This window comes from Equus asinus, chromosome X (genome assembly GCF_041296235.1).
Source record: "Equus asinus isolate D_3611 breed Donkey chromosome X, EquAss-T2T_v2, whole genome shotgun sequence".
In the NCBI taxonomy this organism is placed as follows: domain Eukaryota; kingdom Metazoa; phylum Chordata; class Mammalia; order Perissodactyla; family Equidae; genus Equus; species Equus asinus.
In genome coordinates this window covers 122,245,093-122,270,158 of record NC_091820.1, presented here as the reverse complement: position 1 = coordinate 122,270,158, position 25,066 = coordinate 122,245,093, and the positions used below count along the sequence as shown (strand labels likewise).

Below are 25,066 nucleotides of genomic sequence, written 5' to 3'. Positions count from 1 at the left end.
CGCTTATTAGTTTGAGAATTTTTTGTCAGTTCTTTGAGATTTTCTACATAGACAGTCATGTCATTTGTGAATAAAGACAGTGTATTTCTTCCTTCCTAGTCTGTATGCCTTTTATTTCCTTATCTTCTCATTACCTTAGCTCGGAGTTGAAGTATAATGTTGAATAGAAGTGCTAAGAGGGACATACTTGTCTTGTTCTTGATCTTAGGGACAAAGCCTCTAGTTTCTCACCATTAAGTATGATGTTAGCTTTTAAATTTTTTGTGGGTATACTTTATCAAGTGGAGAAAGTTCCCCTGTGTTCCTAGTTTGCTGAGTGTTTTTATCATGAATGGTGTTGGATTTTGGCAAAGGCTTTTTCTGTACCTATTAATGATCATGTGATTTTTCTTCTTTAGTCTGTTGATATGATAGATTACATTAACTGCTTTTTGAATATTGAACCAGACCTGCATATCTGGAATAAATCCCACTTGATCATGGTGTATGACCTTTTTTTTTTTTTTTACATTGTTGGATTTGATTTGCTAATATTTTGTTACAGATTTTTGCATTTATGTTCATGAAAGATATTTCTCTGTAGCTTTCCTTTCTTGTAATGTCTTTATCTGGCTTTGGTATTAAGGTAATGATGGCCTCATAGAATGAGTTATGAAATGTTCTCTCTGCTTTTATTTTCTGGAAGAGATTGCAGAAAATTGCTATCCTTTATTCCTTAAATGTTTAGTAGAATTCACCTGTGAAACCATCTGGACTTGTTGCTTTCCCTTTAGAAGGTTATTAATTATTCATTCAATTTCTTTAATAAATATAGGTTAATTCAGATTATCTATTTCTCTTTGTGTAAGTTTTGGTAGTTTTTGTCTTTCAAGGAATTGGTACATTTCATCAATTTTATCAAGTTTGTAGGCATAGAGTTGTTCATAATATTATGTATTATCCTTTTAATATCCATGACTAGTAGTAATGACCCCTCTTTCATTTCTCATATTAATAAATTGCATCTTCTTTTTCTTACTTGATTAGCCTGGCTCGATATTTTTTAATTTCCTTGATCTTTTCAAAGAACTAGCTTTTGGTTTCATTGAATTTCTCTATTGATTTTCCGTTTTCAATTTCATCAATTTCCGCTCAGTTTTTTGTTATTTATTTTCTTCTGCTTGTTTAAGGTTTATATTGTATTTCTTTCTCTAGTTTCTTTTAGTGGCCTCTTAGATTATTGATTTGGGATCTTTTTTCTTTTCTAATATCTGCATTCAATGCTATAAATTTCCCTCTATGGACTGCTTTTGCTTCATCCCACCAGTTTCAATAAGTTGTATCATCATTTTCATTTAGTTAAATATTTTAAAATTTCTCTGAAGACTTCTTCTTTGCCCCATGTGTTATGTTATGTAGAAGTGTGTTTAATTTGCAAATGATTGGATATGGTCTTGTTTTCTTTCTATTATTGATTTGTAATTTAAATCCATTGTGGTCTGAGAACATTCTTTGTATGACTTCTATGCTTTTAAATTTGTTAAAGTGTATTTTATGGCCCAGAATGTGGTCTATCTTGGTGAATGCTCCATGTGAGAATGTATATTTTGCTGTTGATGGATGAAGTATTCTATAAATGTCAATTAGATCTAGTTGATTGATGGTGCTATTTGGTTCAACTATATCCGTACTAATTTTCTGCCTTATGGATTTATTAGTTACTGGTAGAGGGGTGTTAATGCCTCCAACTATAATTGTGGATTTGTATATTTCTTCTTATAATTTTATCAGTTTTTGCCTCACATATTTTGATGCTCTGTTGTTAGGTACATACACATTAAGGATTATGTCTTCTTGCAGAATTGAGGTGTTTATCATTTTGTAATGCCCCTTTTTATCCCTGATAATTTTCCTTCTTCCAAAGTGTCCATAGTATGAAGTTCATTTGGCTGCTCTAGTTTTTTCTTAGTGTTACCATGATGTCTTTCTCCATCCTTTTATCTGTATCTTTATATTTAATATGTGTTTCCTGTAGACAATCTATAGTTGGCACTTGTTTTTATATTTACTCTGATAGTCTCTATCTTTTACTTTGTGTATTTAAACCATTCACATTTAAAGTAATTAGTGAAATAATTGCATTAAAATCCACCATGTTTGTAACTGCTTTCTATTCATTGCACTCATTCTTTGTTATGGTTGTTTTTAATCTCCCTCTCTTTTTCTGATTTCTTTGGTTTTAACTGAACATTTTATATGATTCCATTTTTTTTCTTTCTTAGCATATCAATTATACTTCTTTTTGAAATTTTTCAGTGGTTCCCCTAAAGTTTGCAAAATGTATTTTTAACTATTCTAAGTCCACTTTTAAATAACACTATATTGCTTCACTAGTAGTGCAGGTACCTTATAACAGAGTATTCCCAATTCCTCCCTCCCATCCCTTATAACATTGCTGTCATTCATTTCACTTATGCATATGCTATAATAACCAAATACATTGTTGCTATTATTACTTTCAACAAAGTTACCTATTAGATCATCTTTTTAAAAAAAAGAATATATTTTATTCCTTCTCTAATGCTCTTCCTTTCTTTATGTAGATCCAATTTTCTGACCTATATAATTTTCCTAAAAATATACTTTTAACATTTTTTTGCAAAGCAGGTCTACTGGTAACAAATTTCTTCCATTTTCATTTGTCTGAGAAAGTCTTTATTTCTCCTTCCCTCCTTCAATGATAATTTTTCTGGAAACAGAATTCTAGGTTGGTGGGGTTTTTTCTTTGAATACTAAATATTTTGTTTCACTCTCTTCTTGCTTGCATGGTTTCTGATGCGATGTTCAATGTAATTCTTATCCTTATTCCTCTGTAGGTAAGATTTGTTTTATCTGTTTTTTCTTCCTCTGGCTTCTTGGAAGATTTTATCTTTGTCATTGGTTTTCTGCAGTTTGCATATGATATGCCTGGGAGTCATTATTTTGGTATTCAACCTACTTGTTATTCTCTGAGCTTCCTGGACTTGTGGATGGTGTCTATCATGAATTTTGTGAAATTTTGACCATTGTTACCTCAAATATTTCTTCTACTCTGTTCTCTCTTCTTTTTCTGAAATTGTAATAACACATATTTTCCACCTTTTCAGTTTGGCTCACAATTCTTGGATATTCTTTTCTGTTTTCTTTTCATTCTTTCTTTCTGTCTGCGTTTTGATTTGGGAAGTTTCCAGTGCCATTTCTTTAAGCTCATTGATTCTTTCCTTGGTTGTTTCCAGTATACTCATGAGCCCATGAAAGGCATACTTCATTTGTGTTTGTGCTTTTGTTTCCTATCATTTCCTTTTGATATTTCTTAGGGTTTCCGTCTCCATATTTACATTACCCATCTCTTCTTGTATGTTATCCGCTTATTCCATTAGAGCCCTTAACATAATAATTGTTGTTTTAAATTCCCTGTCTGATATTTCCAAAATCTGTGCCATATCTGAGCATGGTTCTGATAACTGCTTTGTCTCTTCAGACTGTTTTTCTTGCCTTTTAGTGTGGCTTGTAATTGTTTGTTGAAAGTAGGCCATGATATATTGGATAATAGTAACTGAGGTAATTAGGCTTTTAGTTTGAAGTTTTATGTTAATCTGACTAGAAGCTGGGCTGTTTAATTTTTGCTGTAGCTGTAGGTGCTAGAGGCTTTAGTTTCCTCTAGTGTCCTTGTTTTATTTTTCTCTCACCTATTGATTTTGGGTTTCCCTAAGAGCACCTTCTTAAATGGGGTCTGTGTCTTTCTGGTGGTAAGGTATGGGGGAAGTAGAAGTGGTTTATAATCTTATGATTAATCTTAGTCTTTTAGTGGGCCTAAATCCTTGGGGTGTGACCTTCATAAATTTTTCTAAGACTTTTTTTCTCTCTTTAGGTATGACAGGAAGGCTAAAGGGGGCTGGGGTTGTCTAACTGCCCTTCTCTCAGGTATATTAGGCTTTGGCATAGTTGTGTCCCTTGGAGAGCAGCCATTTGTTATGGAGAACACTCATGGTGTATTTCTAAATTATTACTTTTCCCCTCCCCCTGCCTGAAAAACAAGACTTTTCTTAGATCTTCACCATGAGTACTTTGTGTGTTTTCTGAGGTAAATCCCATGGTAGTGTCTGGGACCTATAAGACTGGGGGCCCAGGAGTTTTTAACTCTGAAGCTAGTCCACATTCAACCTCTAGCAATTTGTCAAAATTACCATTTAAGTTCCTACTAGTTTATGGCTCCAGTGGCTTCTGCTCCAGGTAAGCTGATCTCAACTGTGGTTCTATGTATTTGCCTATCTTCCCAGATTTTGGGGTGGCACTTTGCCCTGTGACCTCAATTCCCTAATAAGTCTAAGAAGAATCACTGATTTTCAGTTTGTCCAGCTATTGTCTTATTGTTGAGGATGAGAATAATGATTTCCAATCTCTTGACGTGTTGGAGCTGAGACTAGAAGTCTCCCAATATCCAGTTTTCAAGGCTGACACGTGTTGTGGAATTAGCAAGGGCTTTGTTGTTAGACTGATCTACATTCAAATTCAGGCTGTGGCATTTAACTATAGGTGTTACCTTTTGTGAGTCACTTAACCTGTTTGAGCCTCAGTTTCCTCACCAGTCAAATAAAAATAATTCCAAATACATATGGTTGTATTAAAGTTAGGTGAGAGGACAGATGTGAGCAAGTTTATCACAGATCCTGGTATGTACACTGCAGATACCTCATAAATGTCAGTTTTCTTTTTCCGTTAACGTACCTATGCTTGAAAACAAAGACTGTTTCCAGTTCCACCCGTTGTCTGGCATTTATCCTAGGGATTAAAAAAAATCCTATAAAGTATTTATCGTTCTCAGACTGCTGGGTAGACTGCCTTATTCTTAAAAGCTTGAAGGGAACTCAATGGTTTATTTATTCTTCTCTTCCAACTACAATTATACTCTCCTTTTTAAAAAAATATCCAGCCTTCTACTGAAAAGGTCCATGAAAACATATTTCTTTCTGTCTAGGTGTGAATACAGAAACATCAGCACCAAATACTAAGGATGGTCATTTTGTTACAGTGATAGGCTATATGTCCTGCTGGGGGAGGTGGAATAGTAGAAGAAGTTATTGAACCATTTAAAGAGAGGTAATAGCCTGATTGCAAACTTCGTGTATCAAACCACATCTGGAGAACTGTGTCCCTTTTTGAGCACCAAAATTTAAGGACGACATTGACAACACTAGAGTGTGTACAAATAATGGTGATCAGGATGGTAATGGGGGCACCTACAAACCCAGAAACCTTGCTATATTGGGATGTGTATTAACTCAATTTATTAGATCTATTTATCTGTATCATTTATCTTTCTGTATATTGTAAAAAAAATAGAATATTTTCTGTTTAGTACAAAATTTTTTATTATAGCTCTGATTTTACATTGTTCCAGTTTTTCCTGGACATAACTCTTGACTTCTTCCCTGGAAAGAGACAGAGGGAAACCTCCCATAGCTTAAGTGTACGTTATTATCTGACCAAAAAAATCAATGGGCTGAACTTCCTTGCAGTGATTCTTGCCCTTGGCTTCGTTTCATGAAACCTCAAGTTGCCAACCTCAAGCTGAGCATGCCTTTTCACCTAGTCTTGGTTCCCATAAGTCCCCAAGGAGCCTTTGCTTGGGCGGTTATGGTTTGGTCTGTTGTCCTGTGATGCAGAAGTAAGGGGGTTGGGCAAAGCCCAGAGATGTGCTAAGTGGATTCTGAGCTGTGAAAGTTGGAGCAGGGAGCACATGTGAGCTTGAGGTTAGATATGAACCCCTAGCCCTTTCCCTCTGCAATATGTGTTGTTGTTATTCTTTCTGCTGAAGAGTTCATGATCTTTTGTAATTTTCTTTTTCTATTGATCCAGCAGTGTTAGTAACAGAAACTGAGAAAAAAGGGTGATGGCAGTACAGTCTATGAAATTCACTGTCATATGTCTTGCACATTAGAGAATACATGCACTGTACTAGAGATGAAATTTGCCTTGTAGAGAATTCATTTTAGGGTAGCTGAGATGATTGAGACCTACAGGGTAGCATCGCAGCAGCAGTCATCCTTTCCTTACCTCATGCTGCCCCAAGGCAAAGGTGAAAGTACGACTCTGCTTTCTTGGTCTTGGGCTTCTAACACATTTCCATTGTAGAGGAGAAGCCAATGAGAAAATAATGAGCTTAAAAAAACTCAACTTTCTCCAAAAATTTTTGAGAATGTGTGTGCTGGCTATAGGGCTTAGGGCAGCTAGAGTGTACCCATCGCTGTGAGATTCTAGTTTGCAGTTGTGTGATCCTGGGGAAGTGCTTAAACTCTACTGAACCTCAATTTCATCATCTATAAGAAGGGGAATTTTTTCATGGACATGGAATCACTAATTCAAAAAGATACATGCACCCCTATGTTCACTGCAGCATTATTCACGATAGCCAAGACTTGGAAGCAAACTAGGCGCCCATCAAGGGACGAATGGATAAAGAAGATGTGGTATATATACAATGAAATACTACTCAGCCATAAGAAATGATGAAATCTGGCCGTTTGTGACAACATGGATGGACTTTGAGGCTATTATGCTGAGTGAAATGTCAGACAGAGAAAGGCAAATACCATATTATTTCACTAATATGTGGAAGATAAACAAACACATAGATACAGAAAACAGACTGGTGGTTACCAAAGGGGAAAGAGTAGGGGAGGGCAAAAGGGGTAAAGGGACACATATGTATGGTGACATATAAAAACTAAATTATTGCTGGTGAACACGATGCAGTCTCTACAGAAGCTGAAACATAATAATGTACACCTGAAATTTACACAATGTTATAAGCCAATATGACCTCAATAAAGTAACTTTCAAAAAAAGACATCAGTTATGTCAAACCACCAAAAAAACTTAATAATATGAGGAAAAGTTCTAAAATATTTAGAATAAATTTTAGTAACAAAAATAAATATTTTTATAATCTTGAAAAAAATAAGTGGAGATTTTTGGTTGTTGTTAGTGCCTGTAGAATTGATTCTGACTCCCAGAAACCCTGTGTACAGTGGAGCAGAGCCCTGCCTGGTCTTTTTACGCCATCTTCTCACCATCCGGCACTATATTAGACAATGCTTCACTGCTATTCATAGGGTTTTCATGACCAGTTTCTTCAAAAGTGAGTGACCAGGTCCTTCTTCCTAGTCTGTCTTAGTCTGGAAGCTCTGCTGAAGCCTGTCCACCATGGGTGACCCTGCTGGTATTTGAAATACCATGGCATAGCTTTCAGCATCACAGCAATGTGCAGCCATCACAGTATGACAACCAACAGACGGTGGTGTGGTTCCCTGACCAGGAAACAAACTCAGGCTGCGGCAGAGAGAGCACTGAATCTTAACCACTAGAATACTAGGACTGATTAAAATGGGGATTGCAATATCAAACTCAGAAGGTTGTTGTAAAAAGTGTGTGTCATAATATGCTTGGAAGTGTTTTGTAGACTCTAAACCATATAGCTTGTGAGTATTTTTAAGACAACAATGGTGTATCATTTCTCCCCATCTACCCAGCACTTATGTACCCCTAGTACCTAGCACAGAACCTAGTATATAATAAATGATTGCTAACTAAAATTAAAATGAAGGAAGATTTTTAAATTTCCAAATTTCTGATGATTTTAAGAATTCATCGACTGGCCCTTTGCATTGGGCTAGATGATCTCCTGGCCTCATTCAACCTTTAGATTCAAGGATTGAGAATAAAGTAGCATGTGGGGTTAGGAAGAGATTGTTATAAAACAGGTAAACTTTCCAGGAATTGCTTAATGTTCTAATCAAAACAAAACAAACAAAACAAAGGAGTATTTAGCAATTGATCGAAATGAAGATTAACTTTCTCAAGTGGGCTTGGAAGCCCAACTGAATTGCACCGGCATCTGCTCAACATTGCTAGGCATGTCATAAGCCCAAGGGAAGAATCTAGCAAGCGTGTTCTACCTTGTGAGGGATCTAGGGCAGATGGCGGTGGCACAACCTAGAGCTCACTTCTGCCACAGATGACTGAGATGTTGGACTAAGTGATCCCAAGGAGCTGTTGGAGTACAGTCTCTCTAGGAGTCTGAAAGTGGTAATAATTTGATTTTTCAAGGCTCATGAATTGGCATCATTTGGAGGACATCTGTCATGGACCTTTGCACTTTGGAAGGAAATGAAAGAAAATACTAAGTTAATTTTAAATGTCTCAAGAAACTTGGTTATTTTTGTTTGTTTTTAAACTCTGTCTTATTTCTTGAAAAACCTGCTATTGTGATTGTTTTCCCTTTCCTCACATAAATGTGAACCCTGACTATTTGGGATAATTTCTGTCTGGATTGTTTCAGTTTGGAGAAAATGAAATGGTGACATTACTGCTTTCTCTCTCAAACCAATGACACTAATTGGGCCTTATGCCAAGGAGTAGGAGCAGCAGATGTAATCCTGAATTCATAGTCTCTGTAGAGTAGATAAGACTTCCAAGCCATGTGGAAGCTGAACTTACCAAGGAAGCTTAGCAGTTACCCTTCCAGATGTTCAGCCTGCAAATACCAGAGGTGTTATTTTCAATATCAAATGTATCAATAAGTACATGGATTGTTTTTTCCCATCCAGATACCCATTTAGGGGACAAATTCCATTTCCAGGTCTGGCAATCTGTCAGATGGCTCCCTTTAAAGTTATCTAGAGAAAATCTACCCAAAATGATTAAATTCGTGATAGCTTTTATTCTTGGCTAAGAACTTGCGTCTCCTCCAGGGCTGAACAGGCTTAAATTGTTGCGAGTTTATATAGACTATGATTTGTTGTCAAATATTTATCTCTGTCTAAAAATAAAATGTCTTGAAATACAATTTTAACTGAATAAATCAATGAGGGAAAGAGAAATAACTTCTCATTTAGCCAATTTTTAATCAATATTTTCATGAGAGGCTGAAATGTTAACTGAATCCTGGCTCTTGTCGTTTGAAATATAATTTGTGTGTTTGAGAATTTATGCGCACATCAGGGTTTGGACTTCATGTTCAGAAAGGAAAACTGATTTATAGGAACAAACAACTGCAGGCGTAGAGGCAATGCCGGAAATGAATATGACTCAATTATTTAAGGCAAATAGGACCTTAATCATGACAGCAATAGAGAAATATAAAATTCAATTACACCCTGGATTTTCCTGCTTTAATTTGTGGGCATTTCTATATCTCTTATTTTACAGAGGCCTTTGAAATTGTTGTTCGCCATGCCAAGAACTACACCAATGCCATGTTCAAAAACAACTATCCGAGCCTGACCCCACAAGCTTTTGAGTTTGTGGGTGAATTTTTCACTGATGTATCTCTCTACATTCTGGGTTCTGACATCAACGTGGATGACATGGTCAATGAATTGTTTGACAGCCTGTTTCCAGTCATCTATACCCAGCTAATGAACCCAGGCCTGCCTGAGTCAACCTTAGACATCAATGAGTGCCTCCGAGGGGCAAGACGTGACCTAAAAGTATTTGGGAATTTCCCCAAGCTTATTATGACACAGGTTTCCAAGTCACTGCAAGTCACTAGAATCTTCCTCCAGGCCCTGAATCTTGGAATCGAAGTGATCAACACAACTGATCACCTGAAGTTCAGTAAGGACTGTAGCCGAATGCTCACCAGAATGTGGTACTGCTCTTACTGCCAGGGACTGATGATGGTTAAGCCTTGTGGTGGCTACTGCAATGTGGTCATGCAAGGCTGTATGGCAGGTGTGGTGGAGATTGACAAGTACTGGAGAGAATACATTCTGTCTCTGGAAGAACTGGTGAATGGCATGTACAGAATCTACGACATGGAGAATGTACTGCTTGGTCTCTTTTCGACGATCCACGATTCCATCCAGTATGTCCAGAAGAATGGAGGAAAGCTGACCACCACCGTGAGTACCAGTCTACAGTTTTCAGGGGAATTGGGTCCTACTAGGGTGGGGCAGCCTGGCCAGCAGCAGGCACTGATGGAGAGAAGTGAGCAAAAGATTGGAGGGTGGGCGGGGATGATAAAGGGAATGAATGACCCCATAGAGCTAGGCAGCGCATTAAGACGACAGGCCGTGGAGTCATAACTCCTGGTTTTGAAGTGTAGCTCCAACCGTGCTTGCCATGGCACCTTGGGTGAATCATTTTCTCTTTATGATCCTCGTATTTCTGAGTCATAAAATTGGGATAAAAAGAATGTCTTCTTCGTAGGGAACAACATGTGTCAAAGCACTTAGAATGTGCCTACAACATGGTAAGTCTTCAGTAGATGTTAGCTATTGTTACCATTGTTGTTAGTTATCATAATCCTCTTGACAACCTTTTGAGGCAGGAGCTAATATCTCCATTTTACAAGTGAGGAAACTGAAGTTCAGTGAAACTGTAACTTGCCCAAGGGCGCCCAGCTATAGTTAGTGGAAGAGCCCCAATTCAGATTCAGATTCATGATTGAGAAATTGATCAGGTCTCCCTTTAACTAAGTTATCACCGTTTTTTCTGATTCTGATTTCACTCTCATGCTCTGAATCATGTATATCACATTACCATTTTGAGCAATGACTTTAAACACAGGAGACCCAGCTAGAACCCACTAAATAAACCTACACAAGAACATAAGCGAGGTAGAACATCCATGCTTTCCAACAGTTGTTTTTGCAGCCTTGGTTATACCAGCGTAAGGCTGGTGGGATGTGTGATGGGCGTAGGACAGTTCTGTAAGTGAGGCAGCAGTTTGCTTGGTTTCAGTCAGATATTGTTAGTTACATTGTACCTGCGAAGCTAGAGTGCGCTCTTTCAGAACCACAGGCAGCACCCGCTTTTCAATGTAGAGCAGAACATACAGCCAAGTGCTACAAGCCAGGTCCCAGCAAGGTGGTGGTGACTGATTCCTGAATGCTGCCAGCTGTGTAGAAGGAAGTGGCAGAATCGTATAAAACGCTACTATTATTCAGTGCCTACTACATTTCAGGTGCTCTGCTGACCAGTTTACATAATATTATTTCACAGTAATCCATGAGATAGGTCCTAATGTTGTCCCCATTTTACACAGGAGGAAATGAAGCTTAGACAAGTTAAATACCTTGCCCAAGATCTCAAAGCTAGTTAAGTGGAGTTGGGGGGTGGGGACTGGGATTCAAACCCAGGCTTGGTTGGCTTGGTTTGCTTACTTGGCTTGGTTGACTCATGCTCTTAGCTTCTATACAGTGCAACTGCTGTGTACTCCGAGCCATTGCTTGCCCAGAATGTGGAGGGCAGATTGGGCCATTTAGCCTTGTCTTTAAACTCTGAAAGTGCAAAACAATAGGGGTAATTGGTTTCTTTGGTGAATTAAACTAAGAAGGAGGACAGAAATGATGCAACTCACTGCATGGTTACTTACAGAGCCGCTCTAATTGCCCCATTCACCATGTTAGCCATTTAAAACACATTTGCTGAAAAAATACTTTATAGTAAAATGAACAGAAATGTCCTATCTCACCATGGTGTTCTTCAGTGGCTAATTATTCCCTTGACTGCTTTATAATTCGAGGCTAGATTCTGGGGCCTTGTGCAAAAGTAAATCTCATAGAACTAAAAAAAATGAAAAGTGAGTGCATTCATATGTTCATTTACCTGATATTGGTTGAGGGCCCACTATATGTCAGAAACAAAGCAAGGGTGCCAGGGGTGTAGAAATGTCTTCAGTAAGAGGAAAAATAAGGAGACAACATTAAAGATAGGGTATAGGAGTGTTTAAAGGTTGCCTCTGATATTGTCACTTGACGGCTACATAGTTGATCTTGAAAGCATATATTCTACTCTAGTGCTTTTAAACACAAAAAATAGGGTGGGGAGCTGGTAAGGGATCAAGTCATTGCTTTGATCAGGCTCTAGGCATGAAGGTTTATTTAGTAAACATTTATTAAGCATCTGTTTTGTTCATGGTACTTTGCTAGGTGCTGGGTATTCAAAGTTACCCAAGACATAGTTTTTAAGTCTTGAAAAGGTCACAATCTAGTTGACAGACATGTAACTGAATAAATTTCACCTTAGTGAACATGTCACTAAAATGTGAATGTTAGAAGGGCCATGAGAGATCAGCTAGTCCAATCCCGTTGATTTACAAATGAAGAAATAAAGTTCAGGGAGCTTGTCCAAAGTTATATTTAATTAATGGAAGAGCCGGAAATAGAATCCAAGTCTTCTGCTGCTGCAATCTAGTGCTCTTTCCACCATACCAGTCTGTCTCCCGTTAGACCTTCTCAGACTTTCACTCTAAAAGCTTCATTAGGATTTTGCAAAGACATTGTGAATGTAAGTTGGATGGCTATTTTGCAGCGCCAAACCTGCTATATTTTAGGTGCACATGTGCACACGTGTGTGTGTGTGTATGCAGAGGGAGTACATTTCATGTCATTATCATTCAGGAGGAAAAGCCTTGGCTGTCAAGAGGTGCTCAGTGATGCAGTCCCTTTCTGTTTTGGCCGTTAAGGGCCTGACTGCTCCCAGTTCCCAGCTGGTTATGAGAGCATGCAGTCTGCCTTCCCCAAGGAATGCCTGAACTAGAACAGAAAGCATATGTAAACTCTGCCTTGTTACTGCTTTATGAGCACCAGCTCTAAGTAATATATACCAAATGGTGGGGGTGGAGGAATCATTGGCCAGGTGTGATTCAGCCCACACTCTGTACAGGCCAGAAAGAGACTGGGCTATTTATGGAGGGTGAGGGGAAGTGAGGGCTGGGTAGACTGCAAAACTCTATTCATGTTAACAAACCCACAGAATGCCCCAAAGCAAAAGCTGATTTAAAATGAAAGCATTAATGAGATTCTGTTGTAGCACCCTCACCTTCCTGTTGTGATAAAATGTAAAACCCTGCCAGTCAGTTCTGCTGGAGATTAAGATCTGGTGAGAGACCCCTTTGAAAATATGTTCTTCCTGAGCTTTGTTGGGACAGCCATTTTAGCTAGCTATAAGCCATGCCATGACATCTGCCATACAGGGGCTTTGCCCAGTGTTTTGGTGGCTACTGTCTACCCCAGATTATGATGGACATTTTGGTCTTCCAAGTGAATGGGGCACTGTTAAATTTTAATAAGTGTGGCCTGCTGGTGCTTTAGGTTTCAATTCTTCAGACCACCAAGTTAACACATGAGGGTGAAGGTTGGGGTGCTGTGGCTGGCAGCATCCCTGGAGGTGGTAAGCCTCTAGTCCCCAAACTTGGTTCATCATCACAGTCACCTGTGGAACTTGTTAAAGAGATTCCTGGAGTCTGCCCCTGGGGATTCAGATACCCTAGGTCTATGGAGAGGCCAGAGAATTTGTCATTTAAGAAGTGCCTAACTGAGTCTGACACTCCTTGGGAGCAAATCCAGCCACCTCATTTGGAAGATAGAGTAAGGCCCAGAGGTTGGAAGTGAAGGACAGTTAATGGCAATGCTAGGACCTGGGATTCCTCATCTATAAAATGGTGTTGATATATGGGGATTAATTGAAATGATACGTTCAAAGTACCTAGCAGAGTTCAAGGCACATGGCAGGTGCTCACTAAGCCACAGTCCAGTACTCTTTCTACCACATTTTTCTTAGTGCCAAATGGACAATGGGTTTTTCAACTTATTTTTAAGTGCCAAGATGTTTGTTGTTTTAGTCCAAGGAAGTGAATAAAAATAGTAAATGTGTGAAAATGTATGTGTGTGAGAGTGTGCGTGTGTGTGTGCGTGCGTGTGTGTGTGTTTGGGAGAGGAAGGGAAGGAGAGAAAATCTGTATGGAAGTATTAACGATGGGACTATAAACAGATCCATCTTGACTCTTCATCTACGTTTATGGACTAGGTTAAATATCTTGGCCCCAACTGAGTAGTGAGTAGGTCTTTAATTGGGTGAGAGTATCACTGTTAAATTTATCAGCACGTTATTAAATTCCACATCTTATACCTTGAAGCAAATACAAATATGTACACTTTTCAATACACATATTTTCAACATTGTTGTTACACTACACCCAAATTGTTTAATACCACAACCGTCCTTTTAAAATGCAATTGTTTTTATTCTGAAACCATTTTGATTATCATTACTGTATACCTATGTACGGATTATATGCATAGCCATTGTGCATTTTACATATAATTCGTCCATTGATTAAATGGGTATTAATTAACATGTTGGATGTTTATTGCTCTCCCAGAAAGTTTCCCAGAAGTTTCTATGATTTCATTTACTTTTTTTACCCCTCAAAGTAATTGCTCACATATTCTCGCATGGCTGTTCGCGCTTTTATTTTTCCGTTTGTACTCATGTACTTTCTTTATTGATTCATCTCAGAATTTCTCAGTGTTAGTGCTTCCTCTCCCACACTTTCATTACCTTGGCTTGTTATATGCTTCATTGAATGTTGTGCAAAATTGCAACCTTTTCTACCACCACGATTTCTCTGTTTCTTCCCTCATTGTGATATTCATTTTAGCACTATTCGAAATAGGATTCACTTCAGGAAGCATTTATTGAAAATCTGATTGTGGAAGCACTATGATCAACACTGGGGGTCACAGGGAGTGAGTGGAAAGATGACTGTGACTCTGTTGCTGCCCTCAGGGGTCACTTGGCTAGCAGGTAGCAGAGCTAAGATTCCAAGCTACATCTGTCTGACTCCAAATCTCATACTTTTAACCATTACTCTGTGTTGTTCTCTCTCAAATAGTTCCACTCTCTCTTTACTGGAATCTTCATTCCCGGAACATGGGCTAAGTAGGTTTTTATTATCTTATTTAATATCCTGTATTACTCTCTACTGTTTTTCCAGCTGCACAATTGGTTTTTGAATTCATTCTTGCTCCTTGGAGACTTTTGCTATAGTATTTCCCAAGGAAGTACTGAAAGGAATAAGATTTTTAGTCTTCCTAACACTTAAAGGCACAGAGTGGTTTCTGGGAGAAGAAGGGATGCTGTATAGGTGGTGAAAGACCCAGTCACACAGTGAAATACTTTGCCTGGAATCTATATGAGCAGTGCCAGTGGTAAGGAATAGCTGATCTTCCAGTTGCAATGTTTCAGATCTACCTGTTGGACCAACAGATGGTTTTTAGTGCATTTGCCTTTGATTCAGGACCTTAACAATACATCCAAGTCTCTATTAGAGAGTTTCCTTAATAGTGATGCTGCCTTCTGAGAACCTCATATACCCTTGTATCCAAGTACATCCATTTCCTTTGCTAGAATTTCTGAAGACATCTTCAGTGAAGTCAGTATTTATGTGTGCTGGGAAGCTCTGGGGGAGATTCTCTGTTGATCCTCAATAATAATTCACTCTATCAAATTCTGATATTTTGCTGTCTGTGTGAGTGACTGTAACTCATCAGAATTTCCAAGATTAGCCCTACCTTCCTCTCCGCTTTTGAAGGCTGAGGTTATTTCTCAGGTGTCAGAATGTCAGTGTTTTTCTCCTCATGCTATCACTTTGGATTTTCATTTTTTAGTCTCAAATAGAGATACCTTGTCTGAATTCATACAAGCTACTTTCAGTACCAAGTGATTTCAAAGTGATAAAAACAAGTAAATGGCTCAATACCTAATTAGTGTCTGCAGGTCAGCATCTAGAACTGCGGTAAGCAATGTCATTTGTGTGAGGTCCATTTCTGGAAAGACAAAAATGTTTACAGGCTGCCATCCTTTTTTTCTTCACAATTAACATAGCTTTAGTGATTCCATTGGGGGAAATATATAGTTTTTAAACATAAATTACCTATTTATTGAAGAGAAGAATACAAATGAAAAAATGGCACCATTTTTAGGCACTAAATGTTAATTTCTGTGTAAGTTTCCAACAGTGGCCACACAAAGGAAGCTTTTTGTAATGCTTCGTCCTGAAATTATATATGTTATGGGTCATATTAGGAAATTAGGTGGGCTCTTCACAAATCTAGAATTATTTGCCTTTGCCTCAGCAAGAAGTGGCAGACTGATTACCAGTTGTTTTATGTGTTCCAAATCTTTAGAAAGAAGTTTTTCGTCCTTCTGTCATCTGTGGACTGATGTGGCAGGGACATATCCTCAAGAACTGTGAAAGATCTAGGATTTTTACCTTAATTGCAAGCTAACAAGTTATCTGGCCACAGTTTCATTAATGCTGGTTAAAGACACGAGATTCTTAGCTCAGAGATGAAGGACAGTTGATTTCTCACAGTAGCCAGAGTATCAGCATTTGTGGCAGATCCCCAATCCCTAATTCCCACAGGGTAAGGTAAAGAAGGCCAGATGACCCCTGCACACACAGTGACTTACATTACAGGACAGGAACATTGAGCTTAGGGAACTCAAATCTTCTATGATAGGTGGTAAGCCTGCCTGCTCTTTTCTCTGAAAGGAAACACTCTCTCTGTCTTCCAAGGCTGTTCACTATACAAAGATACGTGAAAAAGTCTGGAAGAAAGGGTGTTGAGTGCCTGTTTATAAAACATGAAGAAACACACGAGACCCATGTGGAGAAATGTCCTGCAACCTTGGATAGCTGTAAGAACCTCTCAAATTCACAATGCTTTTAGAGGATCAGGCAAGGAAATTAGAAGTTAGAAGACACTTAGCTCAGCCCTGACTGGTTGGCCAAAAGGCAGGGCTGTGTGCCACCTGCTGGAGGGTAGCAGAGGACAGATCCAAAGACAGATCAGTGGCAATTTTCTTAGCTCTTCAGAAAATACTTTAAAAAGAAAGTATGAAAGAGGCACCTGACTGTTGCCTCTGGTTCGGAGTAAACTCTGCTACTTTGGGCCTCCAGCTACTGTTTTCTTGCTCTTTCTTTCGATCTCCAAGCTATCTTTTCCTTTCTTGCTTGTTCAGGCTCTGGGGTTGGGAGTTTTGTATTGCTAAGTGGCTTGGCTAAATGAAGTTTTGTCTTTTACTGCACTTCTAAGGTGAAGCATGTGATCAGCACAGAGTAGTAAGCAGATGGTTATCCATGTCTACCGGGAGTGACGTGGAGGACTGATTTGTCCGCGGAGTATATTCAGAAATGTTAGAAAGTCAGGAACGTTCACCCAAGTGGGCAGAAGTCCAGGAACGCCTCCAGCCATGACCTGATATTCTGAGAATCCATGTGCTCCCAGAATGACAATGAGGGAGTCCAAAACGCCTTTTTTATGTTGGGTGGCCAGGGCATCAGAGCACAGCAAAAGCAGCCTGTAACATGGTGAGGGCAGAAAAGCACCTGGATACTTGCTCTCTTCACTGTAAAACCTGAGCCACCTCAGAAGACATGGAGTCATGTACACAGTGCGATTCCTCTGTGATTCCTTTTTCCCCACTTGGAATAAGGTTACTCTTGGTGACGATAGCGCTACATCATTCACTCACAATAGTGCCACAGGGAAGCTTGGCTCACTAACCGCTTCAGCCTGTGCATTTTGTTATCTTGCTCACGTCTCTGGCAGAAAATGCTTTCTACTTGGGCTGTTTCTTAAAAGGCAATCCACGCAGCCCTACCTGAAAAATTGGGAACCTATTTTGAACATCACAGAAGCATTTCTAAATGAAGTTACACTGCAGCACAGTGATTTCCTCAAGGGAGGGGATGATTATAATATTTGCTGTAATAAAGAGTTTCACAAAAAGGCCAAGATGATGGAATTTGGGGCAGATTTCTCTGAGTGCTGGCACTGGGCACTGTACGAGGTCTCACACATTACCCTTCTTTTCCTTGTTGTGGACAATGTTAATGGGGTAAGAGAAATAACCTCTGTTTTGGTGAAAGTAGGGATTTCTTAGTGTTCTTTTAAACTGTCTCTTTGGACATTGGGGTCCAGAATGCATCATACTTCTCAAAAGCGATGCTGGAATGGGCATGAGGGATCTTATTGGGGTGATGAAAATGTTCTAGAACTGGTTTGTTGTGATGGCTGCACAACTTGGTAAATTTAGTAGAAATCATTAAGTTGTATACTTGAAGTGGTGAATTGTATAAATCCAAAAATATACCTCAATAACATTCTGGAAAAAAGATTTCATAAGATAAAAAGTTGTGGAATTAATATATAAAGCATTTTAAATACCACAATGTATAAGCATATTAGAAAACTGCTAGTAAAACAATACATATATAAATATTAACCATATCATTCAAATAAATTACTATATAAAGTAAAACAAGAACAAATAAAAGAAATGCTGGAAGCCAGAAGACCAAAAAACAGTCTCTTTGGGAAGTGCATCGTCCAGCAAGGCTGCTTTCATATTTCCTGTGGGAGGTGGGGGTGGGGGAGGGCTCGTGCTGCCTTCTTATTACCCAATTCAAATTCTTTCTGAATTAATTTTTCCTTTTTTCATTCCACTCAGAATGCCTAAAACAGATAAAGTAGGAAACGGAGTCATTATATTTGGGCGCTGTCTATTATCATTTACTGACTGAGTGTCTATCTGAGCCTTTCTGCTTTTTGCAGATAATTAATTTTGTTCCTAAATGTAGGAAAGAGTGATTGTAATCAGTATGTTTGTACTTTCAGCCGCAAATAGAGCCCATCAAAGATATGCAGTACAAATAAACCTCATAAAATATGCAGCCCAAGCACTGCCTGAAGTTAATGTGCTATCTTTTTTTTTTTAAGGAAAAAAATTATACGTATGATTTTTAAAAGTCATTCTTGGTATTCCTCTATAGTTCATAGATGAACCCCTCTTTTTATAACTCAAGCCTACACTGTGTATTATTTGTATTGTTAAATCTCATGAAGTAAAACTGAAGGAGACTTTGATTTGGCATGGAAATCAACTTGTCAACATATCCATATTTCTGAGCTCTGGGTGTGGTTTTCTCTTATGCTTCTAGAAAATTATGAATAACCAGAACTAAGTTCGAGGATCAGGTTCATGGGATAAAACCTAAATGCCCAATGTTTGTGAAGGAATTCCTCTAAAGTCTTTTGAAAGACTTTTGCCCTTTTTTCCAGCTGCCTAGCTCCCAACTCTGACCAACTTCTACTCTAAGCCTGTCCCTTGTCCCTCTCCTTCAAAATTGTACCTTGCTCAGAGTCTTGTTCATTCAGGCCCTGTACTTGGTTTAAAATACTGATGTTTGATCGTGGTTCAATCATTACAGGAAGCCCATTTCTGCTTCTGCTAGTTCTCTAATATATTCCCTCTCCTGAGATAAAAACTCACTTCACTTAACAAAATTATATATCACCAGACAACTCGGCAAAAATGTTATCTAGGATGGAGAGCTCAGTCACTGTGGCTCAGTTGTAGGGGGAAATGTTTAAATGTCTGTGGGACCTTTGGGTGCTTCTGCAATCACCTGCTGCGTTGTACGGTGGAAATAACATCAGTCCAGGAACCCGAAGATTGATCTAAGGTCTTTGCCTTGGGCTGCCACAGGATAGTGGCCTTGGAAAAGCACTTAATCCGTACAGTGAAGAAGATAATGACGATGAGAGTGATCATTTATTAAACACTGGCTATGTGCCACACACAGTTCTAAGCTCTTTACATGGATTAACTCACTGAATGTTTACGACGATCCTGATAAGGAGGGAATCATCATTAGTACCATTTTCCAGGTTAAAGAAGTGAGGCAGAAAGACTTGGAAGTAAGTGCCAGCTACAAGGCCGCTTCAGCTGCTGTCTCCTGCAAGAGCTCCTCAGAGTCATTTTTTTGCCCAGGGCCAGCCCCAGTCTTAGAATGTGTGGGCAGAACCTGGCTCCCTCGAAAGGTGGACGCGAGCTGATTTAGTTGGTGGGAAGGAGGCAGATGGGAGCCAGGAAGTTCCTATGGGTATTTCATTCCTGCCTGCTTGCTCAGTTATTATTCATCCTGTTTCCTACACGCGGTTTTGAGAATTGCATGAGAACTTCCAATGGGCTTAGCTTCTTTTCTCTGCTTTTCCTCTTATTTGTATTAATCCTAATTAGATTTTTCTAAATCCCCTTGGAGCTCAGACTTCCCTCAGGATCAGGGCCTATTTCATTTACCTTTTTTCAAAAAATCCATTCTTGATAAGCTTAGGTTTAAAAGATACTTTAAAAGATATATGGCACCTCCATTTTCCCCCTTACTGATCAGAAATCCAAAGAATGGTGAAATACCAAGCTCCAGCTTTCTTATTATACATTGAACCCGGTAATGATCTCTTTCCAAACATGGAAGGAATTTTGTGGTAAGAGAGTTTCTGATTTACTCAACTGCCCCATTCCCCTTAACAAATTCTTAATGTAAAATTAATGGGTTTCTTGACTAGCAACCTTCTAGCAGATTTTTAAAAAAATTATGAACACTTTAAATCACCTTTGAACAATCTCTTCTCAATTTTCTAGACATAAGGTACTCCAGACAAAATAGCAAGAAACTAATGTTCTTATTCTGATTGAAAATAAAGCAATAATTATAATAAATTGACATAATCAAACTTGACAGATAGAAGCTATAGAATACATGTTATATTTTCTTTCAGTATGAAAAGGATGTTAACAAGCCCCAGATCCCAGAGGGTGAAAGAATACACACTGGTGGAAACATTTCCCTCACACATCTGTGTTTATCAAGTTTTAAAGTCTGTTTCTTCTCCCACCATTTCTTCTGACTCTGTAATCCATTGCTTTAAAAAAATTAATGCATGACTAAACTGCTGTGCTGTGAAAAGCCCCATTCAGAATTGTCTCAGCTCTGGTTATCATTGACCGAAGACTCTTTGAGATACCAGGAATAATAAATTACCACAAACATTCATTTTTAATAGCCCCATAGAGATTTTTAAGAGCAAAGCTTTGGAGATAGAAAGCTGAGTCGATACCCTGCACAGGAATGGGTCAGCTTGGTGTTGCAGGGAGCAGAGTCAGAAAAGGTTGCGTGGTATAGTAGAAAGAACACAGGCTTCAGGAGTCAGGATGTGACTCTCTGCTCAGCCATTCCTTGTCTTAGTGACCCTGGGCGTAGTGTATAATCTCCCTGAACCTTCGTTGCTTCATCTATAGAATGGGAATAAAAATGCCAACCTCTTAGAACTACTATGAAAATTAGCAAAATGTAACATGATGCGTTTCATACGCCGTGAGACAAGCTGGCTTCTTCTTTCCAGGTCTTCCCCCACATGGGAGTGTTCACCTTTGGGGTCCTCTCATAACAGCACCATCATTGATAAATATTTACTGAGCTCCTGTGACAAAGACCCTATGCCGGGAGCTAGCAACACAAATATTAGGAAGCTGTTTCAAGAAACTAAACTAGTTGGGTTGCAGCAGAATTTCTGGATTCTTCTCCTAATGTTAGGATGGCTCTTTCATGCTTGTCTAGGTACTCCTCATTTCTCCTAAGGACTTGAAGGTCCTGCTAGTCTTTGCATTCAGAGTTTCGTGTGTCTTTGAGCAAGTTTATTCAGCCTGTGTATCTGTAGGTCTCTGCTTGCATTTGCCCAACTCTTGCCACCAATAACCAGGAGGATCAATCGTGTTCCCCCAGGTGTTCAGGTGAATTGATTCCCAGCCAGGCAGACCAAGTTGAACATACAAGTTTTCTAGCTGCTCACAGTGGTCTTCACAGAAGACTCTTGAATAAAGGGCAATGTGATATATCTAGATTCCTGATGGGGATTTCTGGCATTCGTCTTCTTTTGCTCTGGTTTAGTGCTGAAATCCCTGGGAGTAGAAGAGGACTCAAGCTGTGTTTACGGGTTCTTTGTTTTTGAGTGTGTATTGTGCAGTATAATGCTAAACTGCTTTTGTTGGGTACCACTGTTAAATGATGATTAAATTTAGGTTGGTATGAAAATGAGTAGATATCTATTACATATCTTTGGGATAAATTAATGATATCCTCTTGTTTTACATATTATCCTTTTATCAAATCCCAAAAACTTTTTGTCTATTCTTATCCATCCTGCCTACTCAGGGTCTCTTCCCCTTTCATAACAAATGGCAACTACTTTTCTGATTCTTGGGATTTACATATTACTCTGTTTCTTTTGATGGAGGGAAAAGGAGAAAGCAATGGAGGAGGAAGTGAAGGGAGTTTTAGGGGAGTAAAAGGAACCTGGAAAGTTAATCAGACCATTTGAAAATGGTTTTTTCTAGGTACGTGTCCTCTACAGTATTTACTTAATATAATCATTGCCCCACTCATGCTAGCACAATACAAATGTCACAAATTCTAGATTTTAAAAAATACAGAAAAATACAGTATGTCTCAATTATGACTTACCTGCCATCAGTTTTAGTGTGTGAAGCTGCTATTCTCTTTTCCTCTCCTCATCCTGTAGAATACAATATTTTGCATAGAATAGGTGTTTAATTTTTCTCTTAAATCAAGCTAAAGAGGAATGGAGTTCATCCTTGGGATAGCGAGGAGCCATCAAGAGTATAGAAAGCATGAATATCCACCCACAAAAATCAGAAGAATAAGAAAGAGTGCATCTTTTATTATTATTTTTGCTTTCTTTTTTAAATGATAGACTATTTTTAGGGCACTTTTAGGGTCACAGCAAAATTAAGCAGAAAGTACAGAGAGTTTCCATATACTTCCTGCCCCTACACACCCGCAGCTTCCCACCCTGTCACCATCCAGCACCAGAGTGGTACATTTGTTAGAATCCATGAACCTGCATTGACACATTATTATTACCCGTAGTCTATAGTTTACACTAGGGTTCACTCTTGGTGTTGTAAATTCTGTTGGTCTTGACAAATAAATAATGACATGTATCCATCATTATGGTATCATACAGAGTATTTTCACTGTCCTAAAAATCCTCTGTGCACTGCCTATTCATCCCTCCCTCCCGCTCAACCTCTAGCAACCATTGATCTTTTTACTATCTCCATGATTTTGCCTTTTACAGCATATTATATACAGTCATGCATCACTGAACGACATTCTGAGAAATGCATCATTAGGTGATTTCATCGTTGTGCAAACATCATATTAGCATACTTATACAAACCTAGATGGTATAGCCTACTACACATCTAGGTTATCTGGTACTAATCTTACGAGATCACCGTCATATATGTGATCTGTCGTTGACCGAAATGTCATTATGTGGCACATGCCTGTGGTTGGAATCATACAGTATGTAGCCTTTTCAGATTAGCTTCTTTCACTTAGTAATATGCATTTAAGCTTCCTCCATGCCTTTTCATGGTTTCATAGCTCATTTCTTTTTAGTGCTGAATAATATCTCATTGTCTGGAGCATTTTTAATTTTTAAATCAATTTAATTTCAAGTCCAAATCCTTGTTCCCATTGGGTTAGTGGTAAATTCCACCTCATTACTTCTTTTTTTTAAATAGCTTTATTAAGCTATAATTCACATAGAATACATTTACCAATTTACCCATTTCAAGAGTACAGTTCACTTGTTTTTAGTATATTCATGGAGTTGTGCAACAATCACTAGAATCAATATTAGAACAATTTTATCATTCCAAAAGAAGCTCTGTGCCAATTAGCCGTCACTCCCCATCCTCCCTCTCCCACCCTGGCAACCACTAATCTACTTTCTGTCTCTCTGGATTTGACTATTCTGGACATTTCATATAAATGGAATCATACAACATGTGGCCTTTTACATCTCACTTCTTTCACTTAACATAATGTTTTCAAGGTTTATCCATGTTGTAGCATGTATCACTCTTTCATTTCTTTTTATGGCTGAATAATATTCCATTGTATGAATATACTATATTTTGTTTATCCAATATCAGTTGATGGATATTTGTTTCCACTTCTTGGTTAGTATGTGTAGTGCTGCTATGAAAATTTGTACACAAGTCTTTGTGTGGACATACGTTTTCATTTCTCTTGGGAATATACCTAGAGTGAAATTGTTGGTCATATGGTAACTCTATGTTTAACCTTTTGAGGAACTCTTAAACAATTTGCCAAAACAACTGAGCCATTTTACTTTCCCACCAGCAATGTATGAGAGTTCTAATTTCTCCACATTCTCACCAACAATTGTTATTAGCTGTCTTTTATATTATAGCTGTCTAATGGGTGTGAAGTAGTATCTCATTGCAGTTTCAATTTTTGTTTCTTTAATGACTAATGATGTTGAATAATTTTTATGTGCTTATTGGCCAGCTGTATATCTTCTTTGCTGAAAGGTCTATTGAGATCCTTTTCCAATATTTTAATTGGATTATTTGTCATTTCATTGTTGAATTGTAAGAATTATTTGTATATTCTGTATACTAGATGCTTATCAAATATATGATTTGCAAATATTTTCTCCCATACTTTGGGATATCTTTTCACTTTCCTGATAATATCCTTTAAAACATAAAAGTTTATGATTTTGATGATGCCCAATATATTTATTTTTGTATGTATATCATATCTCAGAAACCATTGCCTAATCCTAAATCACGAGATTTACACCTATGGTTTCTTCTAAGAATTTTATAGATTTATCTCTTACATATAGGTGTATGATCCATTTTGAGTTAATTTTCTATATTTGGTGTGAGGTAGGGATAAGGTTCATTCTTTTGCATGTAGACATCCAGTTGTTTCAGATCCATTTGTTGAAAACACTATTCTTTCCCCATTGAACAGTCTTGGCACCTTTGTCAAGAGTTGATTGACCATAAATATATGGGTTGAACCTCCAGTACAATGTTGAACAAAAGTGGCACGAATGGACATCTCTGTCTTTTTCCTAATCTTAGAGGAAAAGCCTTCAGTATTTCCCCATTAAGTATGGTGTTAGCTGTGGGTTTTTCATAAATGCCCTTTATTAGATTGAGGAATTTTCCTTGTATAACTAGTTTGTTGATTGTTTTCATTATCAAACTATGTTGGATGTTTATCAAATTCTTCTTCTGCTTCTAATGTGTATGTGTCCTTTATTTTATTAATGTAATAATACTAACAACAACAATAATAATTACATTGATTACCAGATGTTAAACCACTCTTGCATTCTTGGAGTAAATCTCACTTGGTCATTGTGTATGATTCTTTTTATATGTTGCTGGATTCAGTTTGCTAGTATTTTGTTGAGGATTTTTGTATTTATCTGCATAACAGAGATTGGTCTGTAGTTTTCTTTTTCTTTCTTTCTTTTTTTTTTTTTTTGGTGAGGAAGAT

At 38.2% G+C, this 25,066-nt stretch overlaps 1 protein-coding gene across 2 annotated transcripts in view; it reads left to right on the top strand.

Moving 5' to 3' along the window:
- Window positions 1-25,066, top strand: part of GPC3 (glypican 3) — a 407,750-nt gene that overhangs the window by 215,009 nt on the left and 167,675 nt on the right. For both annotated transcript variants that reach the window (XM_044763948.2, XM_044763950.2), the window contains one exon: window positions 9,229-9,923. In XM_044763948.2, the coding sequence (XP_044619883.1) occupies window positions 9,229-9,923 (695 nt within the window). The remainder of the gene's footprint in view (window positions 1-9,228; window positions 9,924-25,066) is intronic.